Source organism: Fusarium verticillioides, chromosome 1 (genome assembly GCF_000149555.1).
Source record: "Fusarium verticillioides 7600 chromosome 1, whole genome shotgun sequence".
Classification (NCBI taxonomy): Eukaryota; Fungi; Ascomycota; class Sordariomycetes; order Hypocreales; family Nectriaceae; genus Fusarium; species Fusarium verticillioides.
In genome coordinates this window covers 1,696,044-1,719,225 of record NC_031675.1, presented here as the reverse complement: position 1 = coordinate 1,719,225, position 23,182 = coordinate 1,696,044, and the positions used below count along the sequence as shown (strand labels likewise).

The 23,182-nt window shown below is 49.6% G+C and overlaps 7 protein-coding genes across 21 annotated transcripts; 4 read left to right on the top strand and 3 right to left on the bottom strand.

The window, feature by feature from the left end:
* Positions 1–33: 33 nt before the first annotated feature.
* On the bottom strand, positions 34–3,889 carry FVEG_01476 (hypothetical protein). 2 transcript variants are annotated; one of them, XM_018888464.1, is made up of 4 exons: positions 3,725–3,889; positions 3,350–3,656; positions 1,602–3,261; positions 128–1,550 (listed from the first exon to the last, which is right to left on the bottom strand). In XM_018888464.1, the coding sequence occupies exons 3-4, from the start codon at positions 2,809–2,811 to the stop codon at positions 583–585; spliced, it is 2,178 nt and encodes a 725-aa protein (XP_018744378.1). In that variant the 5' UTR covers positions 2,812–3,261; positions 3,350–3,656; positions 3,725–3,889; the 3' UTR covers positions 128–582. The 2 variants fall into 2 exon arrangements, with proteins under 2 accessions (XP_018744377.1, XP_018744378.1); XM_018888463.1 differs by having other exon boundaries at positions 34–1,550; positions 1,602–3,656.
* Positions 3,890–4,037: 148 nt separating this feature from the next.
* On the bottom strand, positions 4,038–9,343 carry FVEG_01477 (alternative oxidase, mitochondrial). 5 transcript variants are annotated; one of them, XM_018888469.1, is made up of 7 exons: positions 8,021–9,343; positions 7,666–7,959; positions 7,328–7,516; positions 6,560–7,254; positions 6,103–6,501; positions 4,285–6,047; positions 4,038–4,226 (listed from the first exon to the last, which is right to left on the bottom strand). In XM_018888469.1, exons 4-6 carry the CDS (start codon positions 7,010–7,012, stop codon positions 5,838–5,840), a joined length of 1,062 nt encoding a protein of 353 aa, XP_018744383.1. In that variant the 5' UTR covers positions 7,013–7,254; positions 7,328–7,516; positions 7,666–7,959; positions 8,021–9,343; the 3' UTR covers positions 4,038–4,226; positions 4,285–5,837. The 5 variants fall into 5 exon arrangements, with proteins under 5 accessions (XP_018744383.1, XP_018744381.1, XP_018744382.1 ...); XM_018888467.1 differs by having other exon boundaries at positions 7,316–9,343; XM_018888468.1 differs by having other exon boundaries at positions 7,328–9,343.
* FVEG_01478 (translation initiation factor 3 subunit J) lies at positions 7,786–10,811 on the top strand. Of its 3 annotated transcripts, none has more exons than XM_018888471.1 (5): positions 7,786–8,447; positions 8,502–9,104; positions 9,258–9,358; positions 9,432–10,126; positions 10,179–10,811. In XM_018888471.1, exons 2-5 carry the CDS (start codon positions 9,086–9,088, stop codon positions 10,192–10,194), a joined length of 831 nt encoding a protein of 276 aa, XP_018744385.1. In that variant the 5' UTR covers positions 7,786–8,447; positions 8,502–9,085; the 3' UTR covers positions 10,195–10,811. The 3 variants fall into 3 exon arrangements, with proteins under 3 accessions (XP_018744385.1, XP_018744384.1, XP_018744386.1); XM_018888472.1 differs by having other exon boundaries at positions 8,250–8,447; positions 8,512–9,104; XM_018888470.1 differs by having other exon boundaries at positions 7,826–9,104.
* Positions 10,226–16,362, bottom strand: FVEG_01479 (hypothetical protein). 4 transcript variants are annotated; one of them, XM_018888473.1, is made up of 3 exons: positions 15,848–16,362; positions 12,534–15,773; positions 10,226–12,484 (listed from the first exon to the last, which is right to left on the bottom strand). In XM_018888473.1, exons 2-3 carry the CDS (start codon positions 13,363–13,365, stop codon positions 11,079–11,081), a joined length of 2,238 nt encoding a protein of 745 aa, XP_018744387.1. In that variant the 5' UTR covers positions 13,366–15,773; positions 15,848–16,362; the 3' UTR covers positions 10,226–11,078. The 4 variants fall into 4 exon arrangements, with proteins under 4 accessions (XP_018744387.1, XP_018744388.1, XP_018744389.1 ...); XM_018888475.1 differs by having other exon boundaries at positions 10,346–12,484; positions 12,534–14,157; positions 14,222–16,279; XM_018888476.1 differs by having other exon boundaries at positions 10,346–12,484; positions 12,534–14,653; positions 14,770–16,279.
* On the top strand, positions 11,117–15,011 carry FVEG_01480 (pre-rRNA-processing protein PNO1). Of its 3 annotated transcripts, XM_018888478.1 has the most exons (4): positions 11,117–12,512; positions 12,571–13,913; positions 13,977–14,119; positions 14,174–15,011. In XM_018888478.1, the coding sequence occupies exons 2-4, from the start codon at positions 13,841–13,843 to the stop codon at positions 14,729–14,731; spliced, it is 774 nt and encodes a 257-aa protein (XP_018744392.1). In that variant the 5' UTR covers positions 11,117–12,512; positions 12,571–13,840; the 3' UTR covers positions 14,732–15,011. The 3 variants fall into 3 exon arrangements, with proteins under 3 accessions (XP_018744392.1, XP_018744391.1, XP_018744393.1); XM_018888477.1 differs by having other exon boundaries at positions 11,117–13,913; XM_018888479.1 differs by having other exon boundaries at positions 11,117–14,119.
* FVEG_01481 (enolase) lies at positions 16,316–18,843 on the top strand. 3 transcript variants are annotated; one of them, XM_018888481.1, is made up of 5 exons: positions 16,316–16,553; positions 17,143–17,286; positions 17,348–17,601; positions 17,661–17,803; positions 17,859–18,843. In XM_018888481.1, exons 2-5 carry the CDS (start codon positions 17,163–17,165, stop codon positions 18,652–18,654), a joined length of 1,317 nt encoding a protein of 438 aa, XP_018744395.1. In that variant the 5' UTR covers positions 16,316–16,553; positions 17,143–17,162; the 3' UTR covers positions 18,655–18,843. The 3 variants fall into 3 exon arrangements, with proteins under 3 accessions (XP_018744395.1, XP_018744396.1, XP_018744394.1); XM_018888480.1 differs by lacking the exon at positions 16,316–16,553 and having other exon boundaries at positions 16,806–17,286; XM_018888482.1 differs by having other exon boundaries at positions 17,143–17,803.
* Positions 18,844–19,139: 296 nt separating this feature from the next.
* Positions 19,140–23,048, top strand: FVEG_01482 (BUB protein kinase; the record flags this gene model as incomplete). The annotated part of the gene is made up of 3 exons (XM_018888483.1): positions 19,140–20,201; positions 20,288–20,804; positions 20,854–23,048. Exons 1-3 carry the CDS (start codon positions 19,224–19,226, stop codon positions 23,046–23,048), a joined length of 3,690 nt encoding a protein of 1,229 aa, XP_018744397.1. The 5' UTR covers positions 19,140–19,223.
* Between the last annotated feature and the right edge of the window lie 134 nt (positions 23,049–23,182).

Here is a 23,182-nt window from a genome sequence, read left to right as displayed (position 1 = left end):
CTGGCCGAAAGTAACAAAGGGGGTCCAGTCAATGTGTGGTGTAACCTAGATGTCGATATCGTTCATACTGTCTGCTTGGATGGCCAAGTACCATTTCTGTTTTCAAGTAATCAAAATCTTTACTATACTTGTTGATATTGTCTGATCAACTGCCAGAATGTATGGCCACATGCAGATCGAGATCTGAAAGCAAGCTTCAGCTACCTATGAAACCTAGTCAAACGGAACGAGAAATAACAAATAAAACACGTCATATTGAATGAACAGAACAGACTAGATTTGGTATCTATGCGCATATCGTCTATACCCAAGCACTCCTCCCAAGAAAATAGGAAACAAAAAATGATCAAAATCACGCCGGATCCAATTGTATGTATAATCGTTGTGATGCAGTAACCACGTCGCATCTAGCATATCCAAAAGACGTCTGTGAAGTAGAAACCAAAGATTCCTCGAGGGATAGAGAAAGGAGCAAGGCGCAAGGTAAAGAACGCCGATAACTGAAAAAGAAAAAGAAACAAAAGGGGGGGCATTGATCGCGTCAACAATGTATGCATGTTCTTATGGCCAGTGATCCCATTTTTACCGGCCCCCGAAGTCGCTCGCGTATCCCATTTCACCAAAGCCTTGGCCCATCCCACCCTCACCAAACCCCGTGCCTGGGCCACTCACATACCCACCGTCTTCGTTTTCGTCATAGTCGCTGGCATCAAAGGATGAACGACCACTAACCTCGTCGTCCATGCCAGCGTTCACATCAGGTGCAGACCAGTTCAGCTGAGCTAATGCAGGATACTGGGCCAAGAGAGCCGCTGGAAGCATTGGGTTGCCAGAGGGATCCATAGGATAAATAGGGCCATCCATTGGCATAGTGGATGCAACGGCCATGCTCTGCGCCATGTTCTGCTGCATCCGTTGTTGTTGCCAGAGTCGCTGTCGTTCCATCATTTCTTCATCCAATAGAGGCTTGATGCAGATGCGGCCAGCTTCGGACCTAAAATGACGGCCTAGAGCATCGGCACGAGCAAATCTTCTCCCACATCCCCATTGACCTCCAACCTTGAGATCGCCTTTGCATACAAACTTCTTTTCTCCGGAGTGGAGACTCTCGTGTCGCTTGCGATCGTGTTGCCTAGCAAATGCCTTTCCGCACACTGTACACACAAAAGGACGCTCGTCTGTGTGCGTTCTCAGATGTGAACGCAAATTATAAGCACGCGTAAATCGTTTGGGACACAATGTGCACTGGAAAGTGGCAGGGTGTTTCTGAACCCGCTTGGCAGCCCCGCTGTCCTGGTTGTTCTGGTACTCAGGATCGGCCAGTCTGAGAGCGATAACGTTGTTGGGTACAGCTGAGGTGGACTGTCTTCTCCTGGACGGTGAAGTCCCTCCTTGCCTGTCCAGAGGAGATAAAGATCTGGAGTCTGCTCTTGCTGCTAAGTCGGCGCCTAGGGAAGGTGAGACGATGTTGGAATTTCCTTGGCGACCTAGCAGACCGCCTCCGGGATGGAAAGGGTCTGTCACTGCACGTGGACGGGATCGGGGGCGACCTAAGATTTGTGAGCTAGTTTCAAGAGCGATGGCTTCGGCCTCAAACATACCTCTGTCTGGAGGGGTCAGAGAATCCTGATCCATACGAGACTTGGGAGTATCAAAAGCACCTTGTTTAGCGTTTGTAGGCGCAAAGTCAATGTTGATCGCAGGAGGGGCCATCGACGACAAATCAGCGCCCGAAGGCTGGAGGGAAGGGAAGGCCTCGACGGGCGCTGAAACGTCAGGATAGGTAGAGGGAACTCCATATGGATTGTGAGTACCTGCCAAACCAAAACTGTTTTGATTCAGCTGGTTCAGGTCCGGCATCTGCTGAGGAACAATGCGAGGGCTGATTGCGGGACTATGGGAAGGACTACGACCCTGGTGTCCAGGACTACCACCGACTTGAGGGTCGGAGAGACTAAAGTTACCCATACTCAAAACCTCTTGATACAGACTGCCATCAGAAGGATGGTGTGCGGGCGAGTGCCCACCAATATCAGTCTCAAAGGACTCGGCACTAACAAGGTTCGGTGATGGTGCCACGGACGAGACGTCTGAGTACTCAGAGGGCGTGCGACGGTGGCGCTGGAATTGAGGCTGATTCCAATCAGCTATCTGGTTTGGGAGCAAAGCATCTGCTGGGCCGAGTGAAGTATGTCGCGAATGGTTGGGTGGTGAAGAGAACTGGTGCTGGTTAAAGGCGGGCGACTGGTGAGCAGAACCAGGTTGTTGAGCATCGTGCTGGAATAGATGAGGAGGGGTGGGCGAGTGATGCCCTTGCGACGCCATGGTATTCATGTCGTTAGGGTTGAGGGTAGACTGGTCAAACAAGGGGGCGTTGAACTGGTCGCCCTGGCCACTAGTATTCGGAAAGAGAGAGAAGTCGTTATCGTTAAGGTTCGGCGACAGGTAAGCTGCCTGAGCCTGGTTATTGAAGGGTAGCGAAGTGTTGGAGCTGGCAGGCTGCTGTCCGAATGAGGTGGTGTTATTGGGGTCGAGAATAGCGGGGTCGGACAAGTTGGCTTGAGCGAAGGAGTTGCTCTGTTGATGCGCAGGAGGAAGGAAAGAAGGCGATTGCTGAGGACTGAGAAAACCTGAACTGTTGAAGGCCTCGTAAGATTGTTGAGCGGACTGGTCGAGAGTGAGACCAAGGCCAATGGATGGATCGTTATGCTGATAGGGCGCCGGCGACGGGGAATGAGAATGGTTTATATGAGGCTGTTGATGGCCAGTGCCAGTCGAAGGGGACCGGCCTCGTTGAGCTTGTTGATCCATGATGTTTCCGAGTTTAGAAGCAGACGAAGTACTGTAGAATAGTGTAGACAAGGCAGACTCTGGAGTCAGCCTTCAGGCACCGTGGCGATGCCGGGGGCTGTGCGCTTTCAAGGTGATGCAATGGGCGGGGGACTGTCCTATCACGGCGGCCGACGCGTGGAAGGGGTTGCGAAACGCGCAGTTTGGGCGGGAACGGTGTAGTTCGAAGTAGATGAATGCGACGTGTAGAAAATCGGTATTGTTTTGTGTATGATATGGAGGATGGGGAATGCTGCTGTAGTCCGTTGGGTGCGCAGACGAAGATGATGGTGGAGATGAGTTGCTTGGGTTGCGGCGGGTGGGTTGCGGTTGGCGGGCGGGTATTGTCCTGTAATCCGTACCACAGCACAACGGCACGAAGAAAAGCAAGCAGCGTCGATAGGAGCTAAACCTGGTCTAGGGGCCAGGACTCTGACAATTTATGTTACTCTGGAAGATTCCGCTCTTGGTAGCTTCTATTGGGACGAGAAGAGAGAGAGGGCGAAAGCCGGGCGCCTACCTAGTGCTGGCCCGTAGGTACCTTAGTAGTTTTGAATGTAAGGGACGGGAGTTGTACTCTGTGTAGTATGTGGGTGGTCCCTTTTCATCCAGAATACCAATTAAAAGGCCAACCACACGAAACGGGATTTGGTGCGTCAGATCTGATGTACTACAGTACAGTAGAGGCGTCTAAACGCGCAAGATTCTCCCTTCCTGTGGGATACGTTTATGTAGGGCCAGAATGGTGTGGAGGGCTGTGCAGAGACACGTCGAACGAATGAGAAATAGAGCTAGTGTGCCCTGGGCATGAGGTCAGGTACATACAGCTGTTTGCGTGAGGTTAGTATGGATGATAGGTACTCCGTAAGGGAGGTAGTTTTGGGTTGACAAGTACCGAGGTTTGCTAATTTTAACAGTATTTGGGATCGTTTGACCTGTTGCAAGCGAGGCAGACTTGCTCTCCAGGTTGATGACAATCGTGATATCGCTAAGTCAACATGGGGTAGTCGATATTAACAGTGTTGTGTTAATTATTTATTGGGATGAGATAAGTTTCAAGAGATGCGAAGGGGACAAGGCAGGAAATGAGCTCAATGCGAGTTGCCTTCATTAATAAGTCCGAGATAACATCAAAAAGACCTCATCAGTTTCATTTCGCAACTTGGGCCATCAGTATCACTTGCGTTGTAACGGTTATTACTCATTCAGGCAGACATGTGGTTTATGTTATTTGTTATTTTATTTCAGCATATATATAAATATAAACTTTCATCGCAAGTTCATTGGGCCTTCATTGAATCAATTCGTAAATATTAAATAGGCACACACTCCTTGCCATGTGTCCTGCTCATCTGGATTGGTGGTTCTCAATGTTGTCATCAATATCCGGTACGCGGCTTGTTATCGAATCAGCAAATCGCAAGCAAGGGTTGTAAGAGAAAGCTCCGCAATCACCTCGTCGTTTCATGTCACTTTCTCTCATGTGCAGATTCCAGTTGCTTATAGAAGCACAGGTAACTACTGACCTAGACAGTGGGCAGTTTGAGTCATATTTCAGTCCTATCCTGTTTTATATCATTCGTTGCGCTGCAGGCACCGGTTTATGGGTGTAAACAGCGTCTTGCCTGGTAAACTTGTCGGTTTAAGCATTCCACTCAGTGGGCTTGTCAGGCAAGGGAATGCCCATACATAATTTGATGACCATATCACAATAATATTCTGCTAGCCGCAAAGAGCACATAACTCGATCGTACGAGCTTTTAATAGACCATCCTCTGACCCGTCCCTGGATCATCATCCACCATGCAAGTTCTGCACTGCCTCTCGAAGAAGTGATGCTTCTAGCGTGCCTCCATGTACCTGAGAAAAAGCCGGCCAGACAGAATATTACTCGGACCTCTAAAATCTACACGTTGGTAAACGTAACCAGGTGGAGAAGAAACCAACACAATGGATTCGCGTTGGTGATATGATTGCATGCTTTACTTGATGTTTCACCATCCCATTCGTGTGAATACTGCCCGAAACACATATTCATGCCATGACAGAATGCGTACTTGTATATCCCACTTACACCGCCCCCAGCCTTACACGCGGCCCACGATCCGACCCCACAATCCAAGGCTGTGCTCTCTTTTCTCCTCGCGTCAGAGGCAGAGAGGATGGTTTGCGTGCTGACGGGAGCAATTCGGTAAGCATTGAGACAGTCGTGACATCAGTTTCAGCTTATCACGCAGACCCCTGCCATGCTCGGTGACAGCCGACAGTCGACTCTTCCTTTGCGTTTGAGGATCCTCGCAAGGCAGATTTCGAATTTTTGCTGACGGGTCCGGACCGGAGAAAAAGAAGCTTATTAAATAATGTACCTTACCTTGTACTAAAATAAACGCGAACTAGTTCCCACCTTGCCCGGAAAGGCAGGAAGCTCGACATGCGAAATTGAGGTGAAAGTTCCTGAAAGTGATATAGTTATTCTTTAGGTTGTTCTTACGTATTTATTACCAGGCCCCTTCTAAGGATGCAGAGGCGTATACGAGTTTTTTTTTTTTGCCGAGTTGTTGTTGCACGTGTATGCCGTTTGTGAGTAAGTATTGTTTTCAAGACCATTCTGGCGGCACGAACTTCACATGCAGTAGAGGGTTTGTGGTTGAAGTAATCGAACCGTTGTACCACTGGAATATGGTTTTCTTCTTCTTCTTCTTCTTCTTCTTCTTCTTCTTCTTCTTCTTCTTTTATCCAACTAAAACATTGCTTCTAATATCTTCAAGAGTAGGGATTCCATGATATAACGCCATCAAATGCAAATTCGTGGTTGAATAACCAAGCAAACTCCTCCCAAGTTGAACTCCTGTTTCCCAGTGGTATCATGTGTAAACAAGCAAGAACTGCAATACTCGATTCAAGAATTTCCGATCATTCCGAGCAAATGAGACAAGACAATCCGTACGAGCTCGTCCTATGCCACGAGACTTTGTTCGGCTAATGTTGGTGATCGCTTTGTGACAACCCTAGATGACTTCGACGCGGTCGTAGCCGGTTGGCTTTAGTGCAGGCTTGGGCGGCTCGCGATCTTTGTATTCGCTGACGAATGGGTTTGGATCCTCGGTTTGGTTGAGGTTACCAAGTGTGTGGTTGACCCCTCGGTGAGTTGCCTCATCAGCCCTGATATAGAGGATCAAGTCCTTCATCGTACGGTGCTCTTGTGGCATCTTCCAGTACTAGAGTAGTATTAATATTGAATATTTCATCATACAGGTATCGATAAGTACTCACCTGGATAGCAATGTCAGGTATCTGGAACTTGGGGTCACTCCACTTGGGTAAGTTGCCATCTTCAATCTCCTTGACACAACGAGTGTAGGTGTGAACAGCCTCTTCTTCAAGGTAACCGACAAACCTGTGGACAATCTTGGGCGAGATCAGATAGGACACAAACAGGCTGTTGAAGAAGACGCCCTGAGCACCGATGATCATCATCTTCATGAACCAACCAGGCTCACACATCTTCATAAACGTCAAAAGATGCATTCGTTCGTTGTAGCTCTCTTCAAGGAGTGTTTCGATCCAGCCATTATCTCGTTTCATGCGTCGAAGGCTGCCGAGATGGCGCAACATGCCCCCAACCATGCCGGGAACTCCCGCCACGCTCTCGAGGAAGATGAATCGAATCAACTTTGTCTTTGTCAGTCTAATCTTTCGTGATATGTTGCACATACGGGTTGCAGCTTACCCATTGAGCCTCGGTGAGTGGCTTCTGAGCCTCAATGGCTGTAGTCGGCTTGGTCTTGTCGGATTTCTGATCACGGTCCATGCCTGTGGCCTTGTCCATGCAATATCTAGCAAAGCGGACAATTTTCCAGGCTGTATAGTCACCGACTGTCTGGGGAGGTCGATGAGCGGGCTCGACCGCCAACATTTCATCATATGTGTAGCCTTCGTGTGGCCAGGCTGGCTTGGTCGTCTGGATATGTGGCGTCTCTTTGACCGGAAAGAAGTCACGAAGTTGGTGTGTGGGTGTCGAGGAGAAGAGCCGATGTTGCTGGGAAGCGGCACAACCGGCTCGAAGAGCTGTAGGAGCTCTCGCCATAGATGAAGAAGAAGATTTGGTTCGAGCAAACGCAAGTGCGACAGCTTTCGCTGCTTGCCGTGAGGCTTGGCTGTGCTGAATTTGGAAAGACAACATCGGGGCGAGCAAGATTTGTGGTGTCTTCGGTATATGGTATACTTATTGCAGGTATCTGCCTCAGCTTATCACTGATGGAGCTGAATCTTTGGGTTAAGGATAGTATAATGAAGGTTCGGCCTGATGAGGTCCAAGTGAACCTTTATATATATATTCCAGAGATAAGCCTACAGAGAGGCGTGTCTGCATGTCAGACGCCATCCCCAGCATACCCCAGGGGTCCGGTTGAGAACGAGAAAATTCTGGTCTTCGTATCAGTAATATTTCCAAACGCCGTTCTAATTCGGCGTTGAAATTGCTGACAAGAGACGTTACCAAGGGGAAGTGCACGAAGACAGACCGGGACAAGTACTCAAGGTGAGCGGCGTCTGCGGCACACCGTGGCCGCCGCTAACTAGAACTGGGGCCAACTGTCAAAGTCCAACCCAGCCAGGCCGTTCAGACGAGTACAGTAGCGGTACCTAAGTCCTTGTCAATTACGATGGTCCGCAGGGGCCCAAGCAACTGGGACAGTCAGTGGAAACGTTAGAAAGACATTCCCGAAGACCTGATCGGGAACATGACAAAGATCCGTCATTGGTTGGTTGCAGCTCAAAAGTTTGGCTACCACGTGAGTGAGGCTCATCGGGAGGACTCGGATGTTGACTACCTACACAGCATTCGCAGCCGAGATCATGAATCCTGGCTTAGGAATCACTCGCGATCTGACATCAACCAAGAGGCTGATGGCACGTGCTATAAACGGTCCTATTATTTTGACTACTTTGGAAACTTGCCCACTCATCTAGGAGCATTTTTTAAACGCCGGTCTGATGCGGATACAGCAGCTGGTATCGGGATTTCTCGATACCAACACTCCATACACAGTTGACATTATTGCTTGGCCACTCAAACTCACTGGGGATTTTCCGGGATCCTGATAGTTATCCATTGGATGAATCAAAGGCCTTGTGGTCAGCTGCTTGTGCGAGTCCTCTTAAACCCGGAGATGCTAAGATGTTGACTTACATGGATACATCGTGGTCTAGTCCCAGCGATGCAGGTATTCTCGACAAATTCTCTCTTGGTAAGAACGATGAAGCTTGACATACCATATGAAGTGTACGACACCTGATATGTCTCATATCAAACTCGTGTATTGACTCATCTGTGATGAGCACATTTCATCTGTGAGGTAGATTACTATAAAAAGTACTATAAAGGATGGTGTTATTGGTACCGGGTATGTCATGATAAAAATCTAGTACACTATAACACGGAGACCTTGTCACCTCCGCGAAGGCATACAACATCAGATGTCAGGGTAGTAACTCATCCAGTCTCCAGGGGTTCGAATAATAGTAGGCAAAAACGGCATTAGAGTGCTGTAGAAGAAACAACGTAGCTTCAGAGCTGGGACTTAGCCCTTCTCACCACCTTCACAGAAATGGGTGAAGTAAGTGCAAGTGTAATCCCAGGGTTTACAGCATTGAAAGTACTAACTAGAAAGAATAAAACAGGGAAACATAGTTAGCGAGTATGCCATCACATAAAAGTCTTACTTATTCCATGTTGAAATAAAATTGGCCGCGGGTGTATCATGATTGACGGAGAGTTTTGGAGTGTAGAAAACTGCGCCAATTCTTCTTCTTTTTTTTAATCGGGCAAAACTTTCACACTAAAAAATCCCCCCACTTCAGATCGACAACCCCTCCATCCGACTTTCAATATGCTGGTTGGGAGTAAAGGCTTTCTGCCTGAAAGGCAAATGCCAAATATATAGTTTTTATAGATACATGAATAGTATGTGCTAGACAGAAACGTTTCTCGTGTACATATATAAGTACCAGACGGTGATATTGGATTAAATCCGGTCCCTTTAGTGTTTGCCTTTTACGTTCCCTTCCTTTGTTCCTTGTTTTCAAGATCCGTCTTCGACCCGTTTTGTACCGCAGCATCAAACACCCACCCACACTCACACAACTCACACAAAACTTACCCTTCACACATCCTCGCACCCCAGAAATCCCACCCTACTTCAACTCCCTTAACCACCAAACGCGATACTGTACCATACTACCAGGAACAGACATCATGCCTCCTAAGAAGTGGGGTACGTATAAGCACCTCCCGAACAGTAGTCTGGAACCTATACAGACTACTGTGACGTCTCAAGTGAAATGGACTCTTGCAGGGTCGTTGTGTTTGATGCTTGCACGGCAAGCAACGCCCTTCAAGAGCATGAATAGCTAACAAGCGCATTCAGACGACGAAGAGAGCGACGACAGCAGTTCCTCCGGCTCCCCGGTTGTTGGTACTGGTGCCGCTTCTCGACGCAAGTTTGACGACGAAGAGGACGATGGTGATGTAAGTCTTTGCCCCGAAACCTGGTAGGTGTCGTTGACCCTCGAATCGCTGACACCTTTCTCCTCATCAACAGGTTCTAGATTCATGGGACGCCGATGACGACTCCGAGGCCGAGCGTGAGAAGGAGCGCAAGGCTGCCGAGGCCAAGCAGAAGGCTGCTGCCGCCGCTGCCGCCGCAAAGAAACCTAAAGGTCAGCGAATTGCTGAACACCAGGCCGAGCGTGCACAACAGAGAGCCGGTGCCGCCAATGTTGAGGAATATGAAGAGACAGAGGCCGAGAAGCGCGAGCGACTCCGACGCACCGAACAGGAAGCCGATCTCGCACACGCCGCCGATATGTTTGGAGATATTGGTATCAGCGCCGGTCGTGCCAAGTCCCGTCCTGCTACTGTCGTCGTCGATTCCAACGACCCAACCAAGACCATCGACATTTCCAAACTGCCCCTCTTCCAGCCCAAGACTAAGGCTCAGTTCGAGACTCTCCGCACCACTCTTACTCCTATCATCTCAGCCAACTCGAAGAATGCCCACTACAGCCTGTTTCTTCAGGATTTCACAAAGGCTCTTGCTAAGGATATGCCTAGCGAACAGATCAAGAAGCTGGCCAGTACGATGACTGCCCTGGGCAACGAGAAGATGCGAGAGGAGAAGGCTGCTGATAAAGGAGGCAAGAAGACAAAGGCTGCCAAAACAAAGACGTCCCTGGTTACCGGTCGCGCTAACACCGCCGACACAACGACTTACGACGATGCTGATGATTTTGGAGAGTTAGTACCCCCTCGAGACAGACGCAGAGACATTGTACTGACTTTCCTCCAGTGATGATTTTATGTGAAGTGTTAAACAATACAGCAAGGGTAGCTTCCGTCCAGATGCTAAACCACAGCTTCCCATTTCAACTCATACCTATCTGCCCCCTAATCCATCGAGTCGACTGCTCGCCGAGCTGGGCAACTCGAGACATGCCGTTGACGCAAAAAACGCTTGGTGGTTTCAAGATACAGCCATGAAGGCTTCTTGGGGTGCTCGGACATAAGAAGGGCAGCAGAGAGAGAGGGTGGTGGATCGGAGAGGGGTGTGCCTTAGACTCAAAAGATGGTGAATACGTGGAAGAGTGGAGGGCATCAAGAGTATAGATGAGAACGATGCAGAACCAGCTTCACAGAACAGCTTTCGTGCTCTTAACATACTCTTCATACGGGCTTAGTATATGGAATTGCTTTTGACGATCAGACGCCATGGGCATCTGAGGCATATGTTGATTATTGTCTCATTTCAGAACTCGTTAGATAAAAACTAGAGGGCGCTTTGCAAGACACTGGAAGAAATGGAACACTGTTGAACCTGGACTGCATAGCTCATAGATCATGTTCATTCGTATACCGGAGGCAACTTATGCTATTTCATGTGATGAAGGCTGCCACTACGGCAAGGGCATCTCATCAGTTGCCGCCTATCATGTTGCTCCTATAAGCGATTAAGCAATAGAGTAAAATCATGGACGAGGTCCTCATCGTTCATATATAGAATTCCACCAACGCCAGCCACCGTCAGCCGTATCATAAACTTTCCAATATTTAACGCCTTTGTCGCTTTCCCTCTACACGAGTCGTTGCTCTTGCACAACGCCGATAAAATATACAAAGTCGCACACGTATCGTCATTCTACCCCCATGCTCCATTTATACCCGAGCAGAGCAGGAGGCCGTGACAGGGAACTCACACCACATTGCCCGCCATTCCCATAAAGAGGGCATGGACCGCAAGCGACAAGGTCCAGAACCCAACCTTTTTGAACCGCCGAACTCGGCTCTGTTGGTTTTCGACGTCATTCGCAAATGCATCATATGTCTCCGCTGACATATCGTTCATTAGACCACAGTCAAAGATCGACCAGCTACCATCGAAGTCGCTGGCTCGTTTCACGATACGGCAATTGATTGGGATGTATGTCTTCTTCGCGTTGATATAAGCAACGATAGGGCGGACCAATGCCTGATTGACGTATGACATATCCTTGGTGAAGAGAGGAACTGCAGCTTTGACATCGTTCATGGAGATACGGAGGTCCATGATGAGGTAGCGACGCTCATCATCACTTGTCTGCGGCTCGACGGGTGGCTCTTCGCCGTGGATATCTCCAGCTGAGTCTGAAAGGTGCCCTGATGTAAGAAGAGCAGGGCCTTGCTCTTGGATGTTGCGCATGAAGCGGTGCCTATTTGTGTCGACGATTTCTTCAAGCTGATCGTAGAAGTCGGCCATGACCTTGGTGATGCTCTCGTCGGTGTCAGCGGGAAACATGACATCAGCAACAATATCGACATTCCCTTCGTATATCCAGCCAAAAGGCCCCTCAACACCGCGGTTGAGATGGTCTATCTTCAAACCATCAATTCGGAGCCGACTGAACTTTTTCCACGCCTTGGGATCACCAAAACCAACGGAAGCTTCTGGGTCACCATTACCACTGGGTACCACGCCGTGGACTTGTCGGGGATGGATCGTAAACAGAGAACCATCGTAAGACCCTGACATGTGGTTGGCCGAAAGGAAATCATAAAATAGCCATTGCTTGCGAAGCTGGGGCAGCTCGCAAGAGAAGATGCTGATAGAGAATGGCCGGAACCCGCCTGGTTGATGAACGGTGAGTAATAGGTCCTCCATTTTGAACTTTTCGATCTCGAAATCTCCTGGTTGGTGCTTGTGACGATATGACAGAGGATCAACCTCCTCGGCTGGCCATGTCACTGAAGTTCGGTCAATGACACCGCGAACACCCTTGATTTCAACATCTTTCAACAGTCCTTTGCCATTCCACCAGTTCAAGAATGACAACGTGACATTGACCGTTGAAAGAGTGACGTCAAATTGAGTGTAGTTTCCATCGTCCTCAGTTTCAGACGTTCCCACGAAATCTGCTTTGCGGCCAGCGGCAGCCTCGGCGGCAGCATCTGACGAGCCTTTGCTTACGGACGAGACGTCGCCTTGGCCAGGTCGTCGGGACACAAAAACGTTGCGGAAAGAGATAACATTATCACGCCACTTGGGGACAATAGCAGACTCGAAAACAACGGTAACGCCAGCAGACTGTGTCAAATAGTCACCTACCCATTGCGCGAGTGTTTCTGGTGTACGTTAGCATGTAGATTCTTGGTGCGAAACACACTTCCATACCTTGCGCAACAACAGTGTTGATTGACAAAATGATCAGGGAGAAGAATGTGGTTGTGCCGACGATGATCCAAGCGAGGTGGCCGAAAAGAAACCATGAAACAAAAGCACCCCATTCATCAATATTCCACGGCCTCATACTTCTAATCGACACCCATTTTAGACGAACCTTGAGACGCTGCCAAAAGCCGTTGGCGGCCTCGAGCAGTTCCTCTTTGGTTGGCCGATGGGGCATTCTCGGCAGGTGTAGATAGGACATGTAAGAGACTGGCTCAGAATCCGGCCCTGTAGGGTCTTGTTTCCTGGGTTGGCTGAGAGCATTTTTGCTTGTTTCGTTCAATGTCGAAGCCTTGACCCTTTTCAGATCTTCTGTTGTTTTAGCTGGTGTGGGGGAAACATCCGTGATATCCTTGCCGCAAGAGCATTTTGACCCATTACCTTGACCACTACCACTACCACTGTACAATCGTCGCTGTTGCCAGGGCTTCGATGACCAATATGCCCAGTGGGATATTTTACGAGTTGAGGTGTGCGTTGTAAGAGGGGTTATTCGCTCGGAAACAGATGTTCGAGTTTGAATTGCATGGCGCAATGAAAAGGCTGGCGTGACAGGCAACAAGGCATTGTCTGAGATTGGATCAAAAGTCTGATATTTTCGGTGGGAATGAAGAAATCGAGTATTTGAGAGCACGACCGTCGCCGGTAAAAATGACCACTTCCGACTGATTTCTCCAAGAGGACGTATGGTAGCCGAAGAGACTGTTGCTGGAGAAGAATTGAAGCAGAGACCAAAGCAACGCCCGATCAGAGGAGAGGGGATACCCTTGGCCATCATTCCAGCATCATGGTGCCTAACTAAAAAAAACAAGACGACACCGAGAACGTAAATTAGGCGAAGTCAAAGCAAAAACGGACTGCGTTGTTGTAGTTTCTAGGGAAAAAGCCCTACGGAGGAGGAGTTGGTCGGCGTTAATGAACGACAGATTCCGTCACTGCAAATGCTAACCAAAGCTGCACTTCCATGGTTTCTGGTTGGAAAAGTCACTCCATGACGCGCCTCCACTGGCTACTGGAGGCAGAAGACCAATCGATAAGCTACGATAAGCCACACAAATTTTTGATCAGTTTGCTCGAAAGTCAACGCCCCCACCAAACCAACCTCTGATACCCTTAGAACTGTGTGAATTTGACTCGGACGAATTTTTTGCGACCAAAGTTTCAACATATATACTTGCCTCGAGAACAGCCCTATAACCCCATTGCAAGAGGATTGTCGCAAAGCAAAGCCACTCACTCACTCATTATCCACGATGCCTGCGCCGACCGCTTTGAAGAACGCAGAGGATGCCCCGCCCGCTGTGGACGTTTCGCTCCCAGTTGAAGGTATGAAAAGAAGAAAAATCTGAAACAAGAGAGTCGTGGAAACATAATCTGATTTTGGTTCAGAGAACGACGAGGAGTTCCTTTTAGATGCGCCTGACGCCCTTCCTACCGATGTGAATGTTCTTGTGCCGGTGGAGGAGAGCAATGAGAATGGAATGGCTATCGATGAGGAAGGACGGCCTCGATTTGCGCCCGCCAGAGATATTGTGAGACTCCCACACCGCCATGCAGAGTTTCAATGATCCTAATAACGTTGTTAGGACCCAGTTACCCGGGTGGAAACTCGCAAGATTCCTATTCCTCCTCACCGAATGACACCTTTAAAACAGTCATGGACTTCTATCTACCCTCCTCTGGTCGAGCACCTCAAGCTACAATGTCGAATGAACATCAAGCGAAAGACAGTCGAGCTGCGATCATCGAAGCATACCACTGATACTGGGGCACTGCAAAAAGGAGAAGATTTCGTCAAGGCGTTCACTCTCGGGTTTGACGTGGACGATGCCATCGCGCTGCTGCGACTCGACGACCTCTACATCCAAACTTTCGAGATTAAGGATGTGCGAACAATGCACGGCGACAGCCAAGCTCGTGCCATTGGACGAATTGCTGGAAAGGATGGAAAGACCAAGTTTGCTATAGAGAACGCCAGTAGAACCCGAATCGTGCTTGCTGATTCAAAGATTCACATCCTGGGTGGATTCAAGAACATCCACCTTGCTCGGGAGTCAGTTGTGAGCCTGATTCTCGGCAAGCCGCCTGGCAAGGTATACGGTAACCTCCGAACGGTTGCGGCACGAATGAAGGAGCGCTTCTAAGTGACGGAAGCTGAGGATAGACTTGGGTTGCTACATACGGCGTTACGGGTGGGCAGCATTATGATCTTGAATTATGTGAACAAGGATTATTCAATTAAAAATGGGAGGCTGTCATAGCATGTCGATAACGATAAAACATTGAGATGAATCGATTTGTCGCTTCGTGGATACCCACCTATACCCACAGGCCAGCAACGCATGATAATTGTTTCGGGCTAATTGTAGACTGCCAGTTGTGGTTGTAGTCAGATCATATTTGATACATTGCATTAATATCGCGCTCTACAGTATCAAACCACGCCTTCGGCCTTACAAGCATCCAGACGTCAACTTCCCACCTAGATGCGAGGGGGGTGGGATGGCTCCGGTCTCTTGTTGGCTGTAGGTTCTCATGAGATGCTGATAGGCACGGACTCAGGTCACTCCATCAGCATCCATGTTTATCAGAACATATCAACTTTCATCGACCGACTCTGGAGCCTTGACCGACAATTGAGCGAAGCGCAACGCAATTCTGAGAGTGTCTTGTTGAAATAACATGCCCGATTGAAGCAGGAACATGGTTAAGCCTGCAAGCAAGGCATTGTAAGAGCCGCCATTCAACTACACTACACTAATGAATAGCCATGCCGCTATGCACAATACTCAACATGCAGCCTTCCGGGACTGGGAAGAATTCGTCTCGTTTCTTGTTGCACCTGGTTAACTTGGCTTCCGATCAAGACGGGGATCGTCCAACCGGAAGACGCCCTCGAGCCGGCACGGCGAGTCTGGGGCAGCGATGCGGCGGACGACGGGCAGGATGAGCCCGCGGTGCCGGGAATCAACGGGAGCGAAACATGAGCCTGCATCGAGCTGTATGTAACGGACTGTTGTACGTGGAGGTGATGTTATGCACAGCATCATGAGAGAGTTAACGAAGGGGTGTGGAGGCGCCTATCTCGTCATCACGCTGATTATGATTTCTCGGTCTGTTTTCCATCCTCTCGTCTCCTCTCGGTCTCGGTGCGGCGCTGTGTCGGCGGGCGTGAAATATAGCATGCTAAGGCGGCAAAATTCCATATCGCTAGTAATCACCCAATGCCAACGCCGATCTAGCACACAGGGAGTACATACTGTAGCAATGTTTGACGTCCTTTGAGGACCCATGTAGCTAACTGGGACCTTAGCGTGCTCTCTTGTCGGCCGTTTACAGTAATGACAATGTCAATGGATCTCAAGGTGAGCGGCGAAGCATTGAGGTGGCTTTTGGCAATGTGGGATGGTTGGATCTACTCCGTAGGCGATTGTAACTAAAAGCTTCGTAGAGTGGGACCTGAGCCCAGTCCAGGGGAGGATAGACCTGGACTTTTGGACCCCTCCTCTGGCTGAATTGGCCAGGGTGAGATTTGTGAGATCATTTTCACCCCTCCAAGGTCAATCGGACCCCACCTCGCAGGTAATTTTTGGTGAGAGAGAGAGAGAGAGAGAGACATGGAAGATCGTGCAGACAGACAAGACGGGAGATGGGAGGCAGGAGGCTACGTACATCTCATCATACCTTTCTCGTGTCGACCGTTGACTGGGCTGGGCTTCCTATTTGAGGAGTGAGCTTTGACTTTTGGCTTTTATTAATGGATCGACGCATTTCCTCTGGTTTCTGGAAACCATTCATAAACACCTTGTGCTCCCCTCCTGTGGCCATCTTTTTCCCTCCCTCTCTTCCTTCTCATCTTCATTGCATCCAATACCTCTTATCCTTTTATCATCATTCTCTCTTGCCTCTAGACAGGTTCTGCTGGCTCCAATTGCATACATTTCATACATAAACACTTTACCTAAGGTGAGTCTCAATCGAGATAGAATAGTCACAGCTATTATCAATGCCCATACCCCCTCCACTGCCCCTCAGCAATAGCAACAACACACCAGCAAAGCAGAGCAACCTGAGCCTTGGGGAGCTCTTTGGGCTGGTCCCCCCTCCCCCTCCAAACCCCTCCACCTCCTGTCACCCCTCCCTCACCTCACCGATTAGAAAACCCCCACCAAAAAAATGCTATGAGCTGGTTTGATTGGGATTGGTTTGGTTGATATGGCTGTGATGAGCAACAACAAACCGCTCTCCGTTGCTGGGCTGGCTTGGGCTGGGCAGCGTTGAGGCATATTTCACCCACTCATCATTGAGTGACTTTTCCTGGCACTGGCTGGCACTGCTATTGTCCAATTGCCCGGCGCTCAGCTCTATCATGGCACTGCCCGTTGAAGCGCCGGCCGTTCCATCGGTCGAACCTTCCACTCCCAATCTGCTGCTATATAATTTCTTTCACCTCTGCATCTCCCCGCTCCCCTCCTCTCCCTCTTCTTCTTCCTCTTCCTCTTCATCCTTCACACCTTTACCCTAAAGGCATACCAATTAACCCAACGACCCTTAGAAAACATATCACCCGTCAACATGGCTGTCAAGAAGGTCTTCGCCCGCTCCGTCTACGACTCCCGTGGAAACCCTACTGTCGAGGTTGACGTCGTCACCGAGACTGGCCTCCACCGTGCCATCGTTCCCTCCGGTGCCTCTACCGGTTCGTCCCGGCCCCCTTCGGTTACTGTCCGTATGCACTCGCTAAGTTCATGATAATCCAGGTCAGCACGAGGCTTGCGAGCTCCGAGATGGTGACAAGTCCAAGTGGGGTGGCAAGGGTGTCACCAAGGCCGTCGAGAACGTGAACACCGTCATTGCTCCCGCTCTTATCCAGAAGAACCTCGATGTCAAGGACCAGTCCGCTGTCGATGCTTTCCTTAACGAGCTCGATGGTACTCCCAACAAGACCAAGCTTGGTGCCAATGCTATTCTCGGTGTATCTCTGGCCGTCGCCAAGGCTGGTGCTGCTGAGAAGGTGAGCTTGAAACAAATGGGTTTTATACTATGAATTTTTCAGTTAACCACTTACTGCAGGGCGTTCCTCTGTACGCTCACGTCTCTGACCTCGCCGGAACCAAGAAGCCTTACGTCCTCCCCGTTCCCTTCATGAACGTCCTCAACGGTGGCTCCCACGCTGGCGGTCGTCTCGCCTTCCAAGAGTTCATGATCGTTCCTACGTACGTATCTCGATACGCTCCTCTCAAGCTTCTTTATTTTCTAACGCGGTTACAGTGAGGCGCCCACTTTCACCGAGGCCATGCGCCAGGGTGCTGAGGTCTACCAGGCCCTGAAGGGTTTGGCTAAGAAGCGATATGGCCAATCCGCTGGCAACGTCGGTGATGAGGGTGGTGTTGCTCCCGATATTCAAACTGCCGAGGAGGCCCTTGAGCTTATCACCGATGCTATTGAGCAGGTTGGCTACACCGGCAAGATCAAGATCGCCATGGATGTCGCCTCCAGCGAGTTCTACAAGGTCGAGGAGAAGAAGTACGATCTTGACTTCAAGAACCCCGAGTCAGACCCCACCAAGTGGATTACATACGAGGAGCTTGCCAACCTGTACTCAGAGCTGTGCAAGAAGTATCCTATCGTGTCCATCGAGGACCCCTTCGCTGAGGACGACTGGGAGGCCTGGAGCTACTTCTCCAAGACCCAGGACATCCAAATTGTTGGTGATGACTTGACTGTCACCAACCCTCTGCGTATCAAGAAGGCCATCGAGCTCAAGTCCTGCAACGCCCTTCTTCTCAAGGTCAACCAGATTGGTACTCTGACCGAGTCCATCCAGGCTGCCAAGGACTCTTACGCTGATGGCTGGGGTGTCATGGTCTCTCACCGATCCGGCGAGACTGAGGATGTCACCATTGCTGACATTGCTGTCGGTCTCCGTGCTGGCGAGATCAAGACCGGTGCCCCTGCCCGATCTGAGCGTCTCGCCAAGCTCAACCAGATTCTCCGAATCGAGGAGGAGCTTGGTGACCAGGCTATTTACCCTGGTGCTAACTTCCGCAAGTCTGTTAACCTGTAAATGGGAATAGACTGATGCGTGGAACAAAAGCCTTGTGATGATAATGATGCCTTTGGGTCCTCAGCCGGGAGCGCGTGAGACCATATACCAGAACGGCAAATTGGAAGTAATAGAGGCAAAAATAGTAAAAGCAAACTGATCAATTAATGAACCTTTGGTTGAAGTTCAACAAACTCATTTCCCCTCATGGTTTGTGTATGTCCTGTAATGCAGAATGACTCAGTATTGCGACAAATCAGGCCTACTCATCTGCGTAATCTATGAGTAAAGTTTATGAATTAGCTGCGCGAATTAAGAAAATTGTTTATTTAACAGTCCACTGTTTCATCGATTCTACAGACATTGTTAACTGATACGATAAGTTAGACCTTTCTGTTCCGATGTGGCTTGTATGTGGCTGTTTCTACAGCAACAAATCTATTAGTGCATTATTATCAACAATAATAATAATATGCGACCATCCCACTTAAGTTAAATGTTTAGCCTTTTAACAACAACCACACCCCTAACTGCCCCAGAGAGTGTTTTACACGAAGCAAACGCCTCACTAGAGGAAATACTAACTCACCATGTCAGCTTCTGGAGATCTGATTGACTTTGACTTGATCGAAGGACAAAAAGAAAATATCCAGTCTCTACCTGGTGGTCGTTCAGCTAAGAAGCTAGCTGAGCTCTACTCCCCATCACCACTCCATAAACTGTCTACGCCGACCCCTTCGGACACGCGCAATGTCAACGACTGCATTCGCGCCGAATTCGAACAAGAAGTTGAAAACATCGCCGAGTCAGACGATCCTCTTGACGTTTTTGAACGTTATGTTCGATGGACCCTAGACGCCTACCCCTCAGCGCAAGCAACACCACAATCACAACTGCATACCCTTCTCGAGCGTGCAACCAAAACCTTTATTGGTTCAGCACAATACAAAAACGACCCTCGATATCTCAAACTCTGGGTTCACTACATCCACTTCTTCTCCGACACACCCCGCGAGACGTACATGTTCTTATCGAGACATGGGATAGGAGAGTCCCTCGCATTATTTTACGAGGAATACGCTGCTTGGCTTGAGGGAGCGAATAGATGGGCACAAGCCGAAGAAGTGTACAAGCTGGGTATTGATCGCGAGGCTCGACCTGTTCAGCGACTTATTCGCAAGTTCAAGGAGTTTGAGCAGCGGGTCGCCCAGCAGCCCGACGTCATGAACGAACCCTCATCGCCAGCATTGCCTACCATGCGGCCGGCGCTTGCTGCTAAAGTTGATCCCTTTGCTGCTGCGCGAGCAGCAGATCCTCAGGCGGCAAGACCTTCAAGTGGTGGAGCTGGCAAGCCCTCCAAGTCCAAGCTGGCAATCTTCTCTGACGCTGATGCCCAACCTTCTGCCATGTCATCAATGAGTGCGGGCTCAAAAGGGTGGGATAGTATCGGTTCATTGGCAGACCGAAGGAAGGAGAATGCAGTAGAAGCCAAACCCTGGGCGGGTGAGACACTACCAGCTGGTGGCAAGAAGAGTACGGCTCCTAAGATGTCAGTGTTTAGGGATCCGGTAAGTTGATATTCTTCCTCCCGGCTTGCCCACATGTTGATGATCATAGGACTAATGTATGGTTATGACTTTTTATGGTTCAATAGTCTCTTTCGCAAATAAAGAATATCGTGGTTGTTCCATCGAAGCATCAAATTTCTGTTCATCCGCAAACTGGAAAAAAAGAGCGTGTTTTTGTTGACCTTGCTGCTATCTACCCAACTCCTGAAGAGATTGGTACAGAGCTTAGTTTCGAGGAGATTATGGCTGCTGGCCGAGGCTGGCTCGACCACTGTTGGGAAGATGAAACATTTGACGAGAACCTCGTTCCTGAGCCTCTCGTGCCCCTCGAGATCGAAGAAGTCAGCAAAGGAGCAGGGGAGAGGCTGCTGATCCATCAAGATCCAGTCGACAGATGCCCTGTCCATCAAGACCCTGTAGGCAAGTTGGCCATTCACAAAGACACAGCTGAGAAGTTGGTTATTCATCAGGATTCTTCCACCAAGTTGGCAGTTCACAAGGACATTGTGCAGTATGACGAGAATGGCAAGGCTGTCGAGCAATATCGCGGGTCACGAGGTGGTAAGAAGAAGAAAATGATGGAGGTCAACGAGACCCAGATCAGTGAGTCGCTCTGTTCTCAGAATCGCACAATCATCTGACCGTTTAATAGTCAAAGCAAAGCTTGACTCGCCATCCAGACCAAAACTCAAGAAGAAAAACACCTCTGAGCCTACCATGACACTTCATACCAAGGCTGCCACTGATGATATTTATGATATTTTCAATGCACCCCTGAAACCTGCTGGACAGGAGGAGGAGGATGAAGAGAGCGCAGATGATGACGATTATGAGAGTGATGATAATTATACTACCGATGCAGAAAGCACAGGCACCACAAGGCATATAGAGCACAGCGAGGCCGGTGACGACGAGAACGATGAGACGTCTGATGTCAAGAGTGTTAGTGAATGGTCCGACTTTTCAACTCGAAGACACATTCCTCATATTGATGGAGAAGATGATGGTGACGAAGGCACCGAACGAAATGAGACACAAGGATCCGATTTGGTCGATACAGGTGCCCCAGGACCTGATCAGGAGTCACCTGAAGCTTTCCATAACACTGATCAACAAATGGGAACCGAAGAAGAGCAAAACAACGAGGCCGAGGAGCTTGAAACTCCAGTGTTTGAAGATTTCCCTTCTACAGCTCGTACAACATTTGTTCCTATCCCGCCTGAAGACTACGAGCCCCCAACTCGGCCATTTAGGGATCCGGCCGAGGTGGCCAATAACCGACTACCCTTTATGACTCCCATCACCGAGAGGACTGAAGTGTCTCTGGATGTGACTATGGAGCGCCGTGGATACAAGACACCTTCTAAGAAGGATAATTCTCCAACTATTGACGAAGAGGACGAGGGGAGTTCAGATTCAGAACCTCTAAGCAGCCCTCTTCGAGAGATGGTCCATGATCCTATTCCACCCCCCAAGATGTCCGCGCCTCTTGCTCCAAAGTCCATTGGGCCTTTGGGCAAAGCAATCCCTCCTAAGCCTCTTGCTCCAAAGGGCCCCATTATCAAGGATGCTCAGTGTAACCCTGTGGATGGATCAGTTCGTTCTGAGATCATCGCTAGGATGCTACCCCCATTGAGCTCGTATTCTGGCTTCTATGACCATCGACATGAGAAATATGAACGAGGGGCTGAGATCCGCAAGTTTGCCAAGGCCCTGGCTAAGGCAAACAAGTCAGGCGATAATAAAACGGTACCTGTTGCTGCTCCTGTAGTGATTGAGCTCCCTGGCACTCCTTCGACCTACAAAATCAAGAAAGAACTTGGTGCTGGAGCATTCGCACCTGTTTACCTTGTTGAGAAATCGGCTCCAGAAGCTGATGAGAACGATGAGAACGCAATACCTACCATGGGCAAGGGCGCTTTCGCCGTTAGCCATCGCAGTGACATCAAGGCTTTAAAAATGGAGAACCCACCTACACCATGGGAGTTCCATATGATGCGTCTGGCTCACACTCGCCTGGGCCCTCAGCATCGTGCTTCTGCCTCCCTGTCTTACGCGCATGAGATGCACCTCTTCCAAGATGAAGCGTTTCTTTTCTTGCCTTACCATCCCCATGGCACCCTTTTAGATGTCGTCAACTTCTTCCGAGCTGAACCTTCTGCCGTCATGGATGAGCAGCTGGCAATGTTTTTTACTATCGAGCTTCTGCGAACCGTTGAGGCTCTTCACTCCAAGAGTATTCTGCACGGAGATCTCAAAGCCGACAATTGCCTGCTACGTTTGGACGCACTGTCTGATGACGAGTTCCTGACAGCTCAGTGGAAGGCTGATGGGAGTGGTGGGTGGTCGTCGCGTGGAGTTGTGCTTATTGATTTTGGTCGCGGTATTGACATGCGCGCCTTTGTCCCCGAAGTTGAGTTCATTGCCGACTGGAAAACCAGCGCTCAAGACTGCGCTGAGATGCGAGAGGGCCGCCCATGGACGTGGCAGATTGACTACCACGGCCTCGCTGGCACAATCCACACGCTCCTCTTTGGCAAGTACATCGAGACTGTACGGTGTGACCAAGGTGGACTCGGCAAGTCTGGTCGACGTTACAAGATCCGTGAGAGCCTCAAGCGATACTGGCAGACTGAACTCTGGTCTGACTGTTTCGAGCTTCTACTAAACCCCGGGGCTGCTGCAGCCGCTGGGGGCGAGGATGGTGGCAAGATGCCTGTGCTTAAGTCGATGAGGAATGTCAGGGAGAGGATGGAAACTTGGTTGGGGGCCAACTGTGAGAGAGGTGTTGGACTAAAGAGTGTCATGACCAGGCTTGAAGCTACCTTTGGCAAGAATCGCAAGTAGAAGTGACCAGTGGTTGGTGTTGTCATTCTTCGGGGCCTGGCGTTGGATATCGGTAGAGGGGGCGTTGGTTGACAGAGTATTTTCTGCATGTGTTGGTCCTTGCTCTTTGCAAGATAAATGGTTGTGAGCAGTTA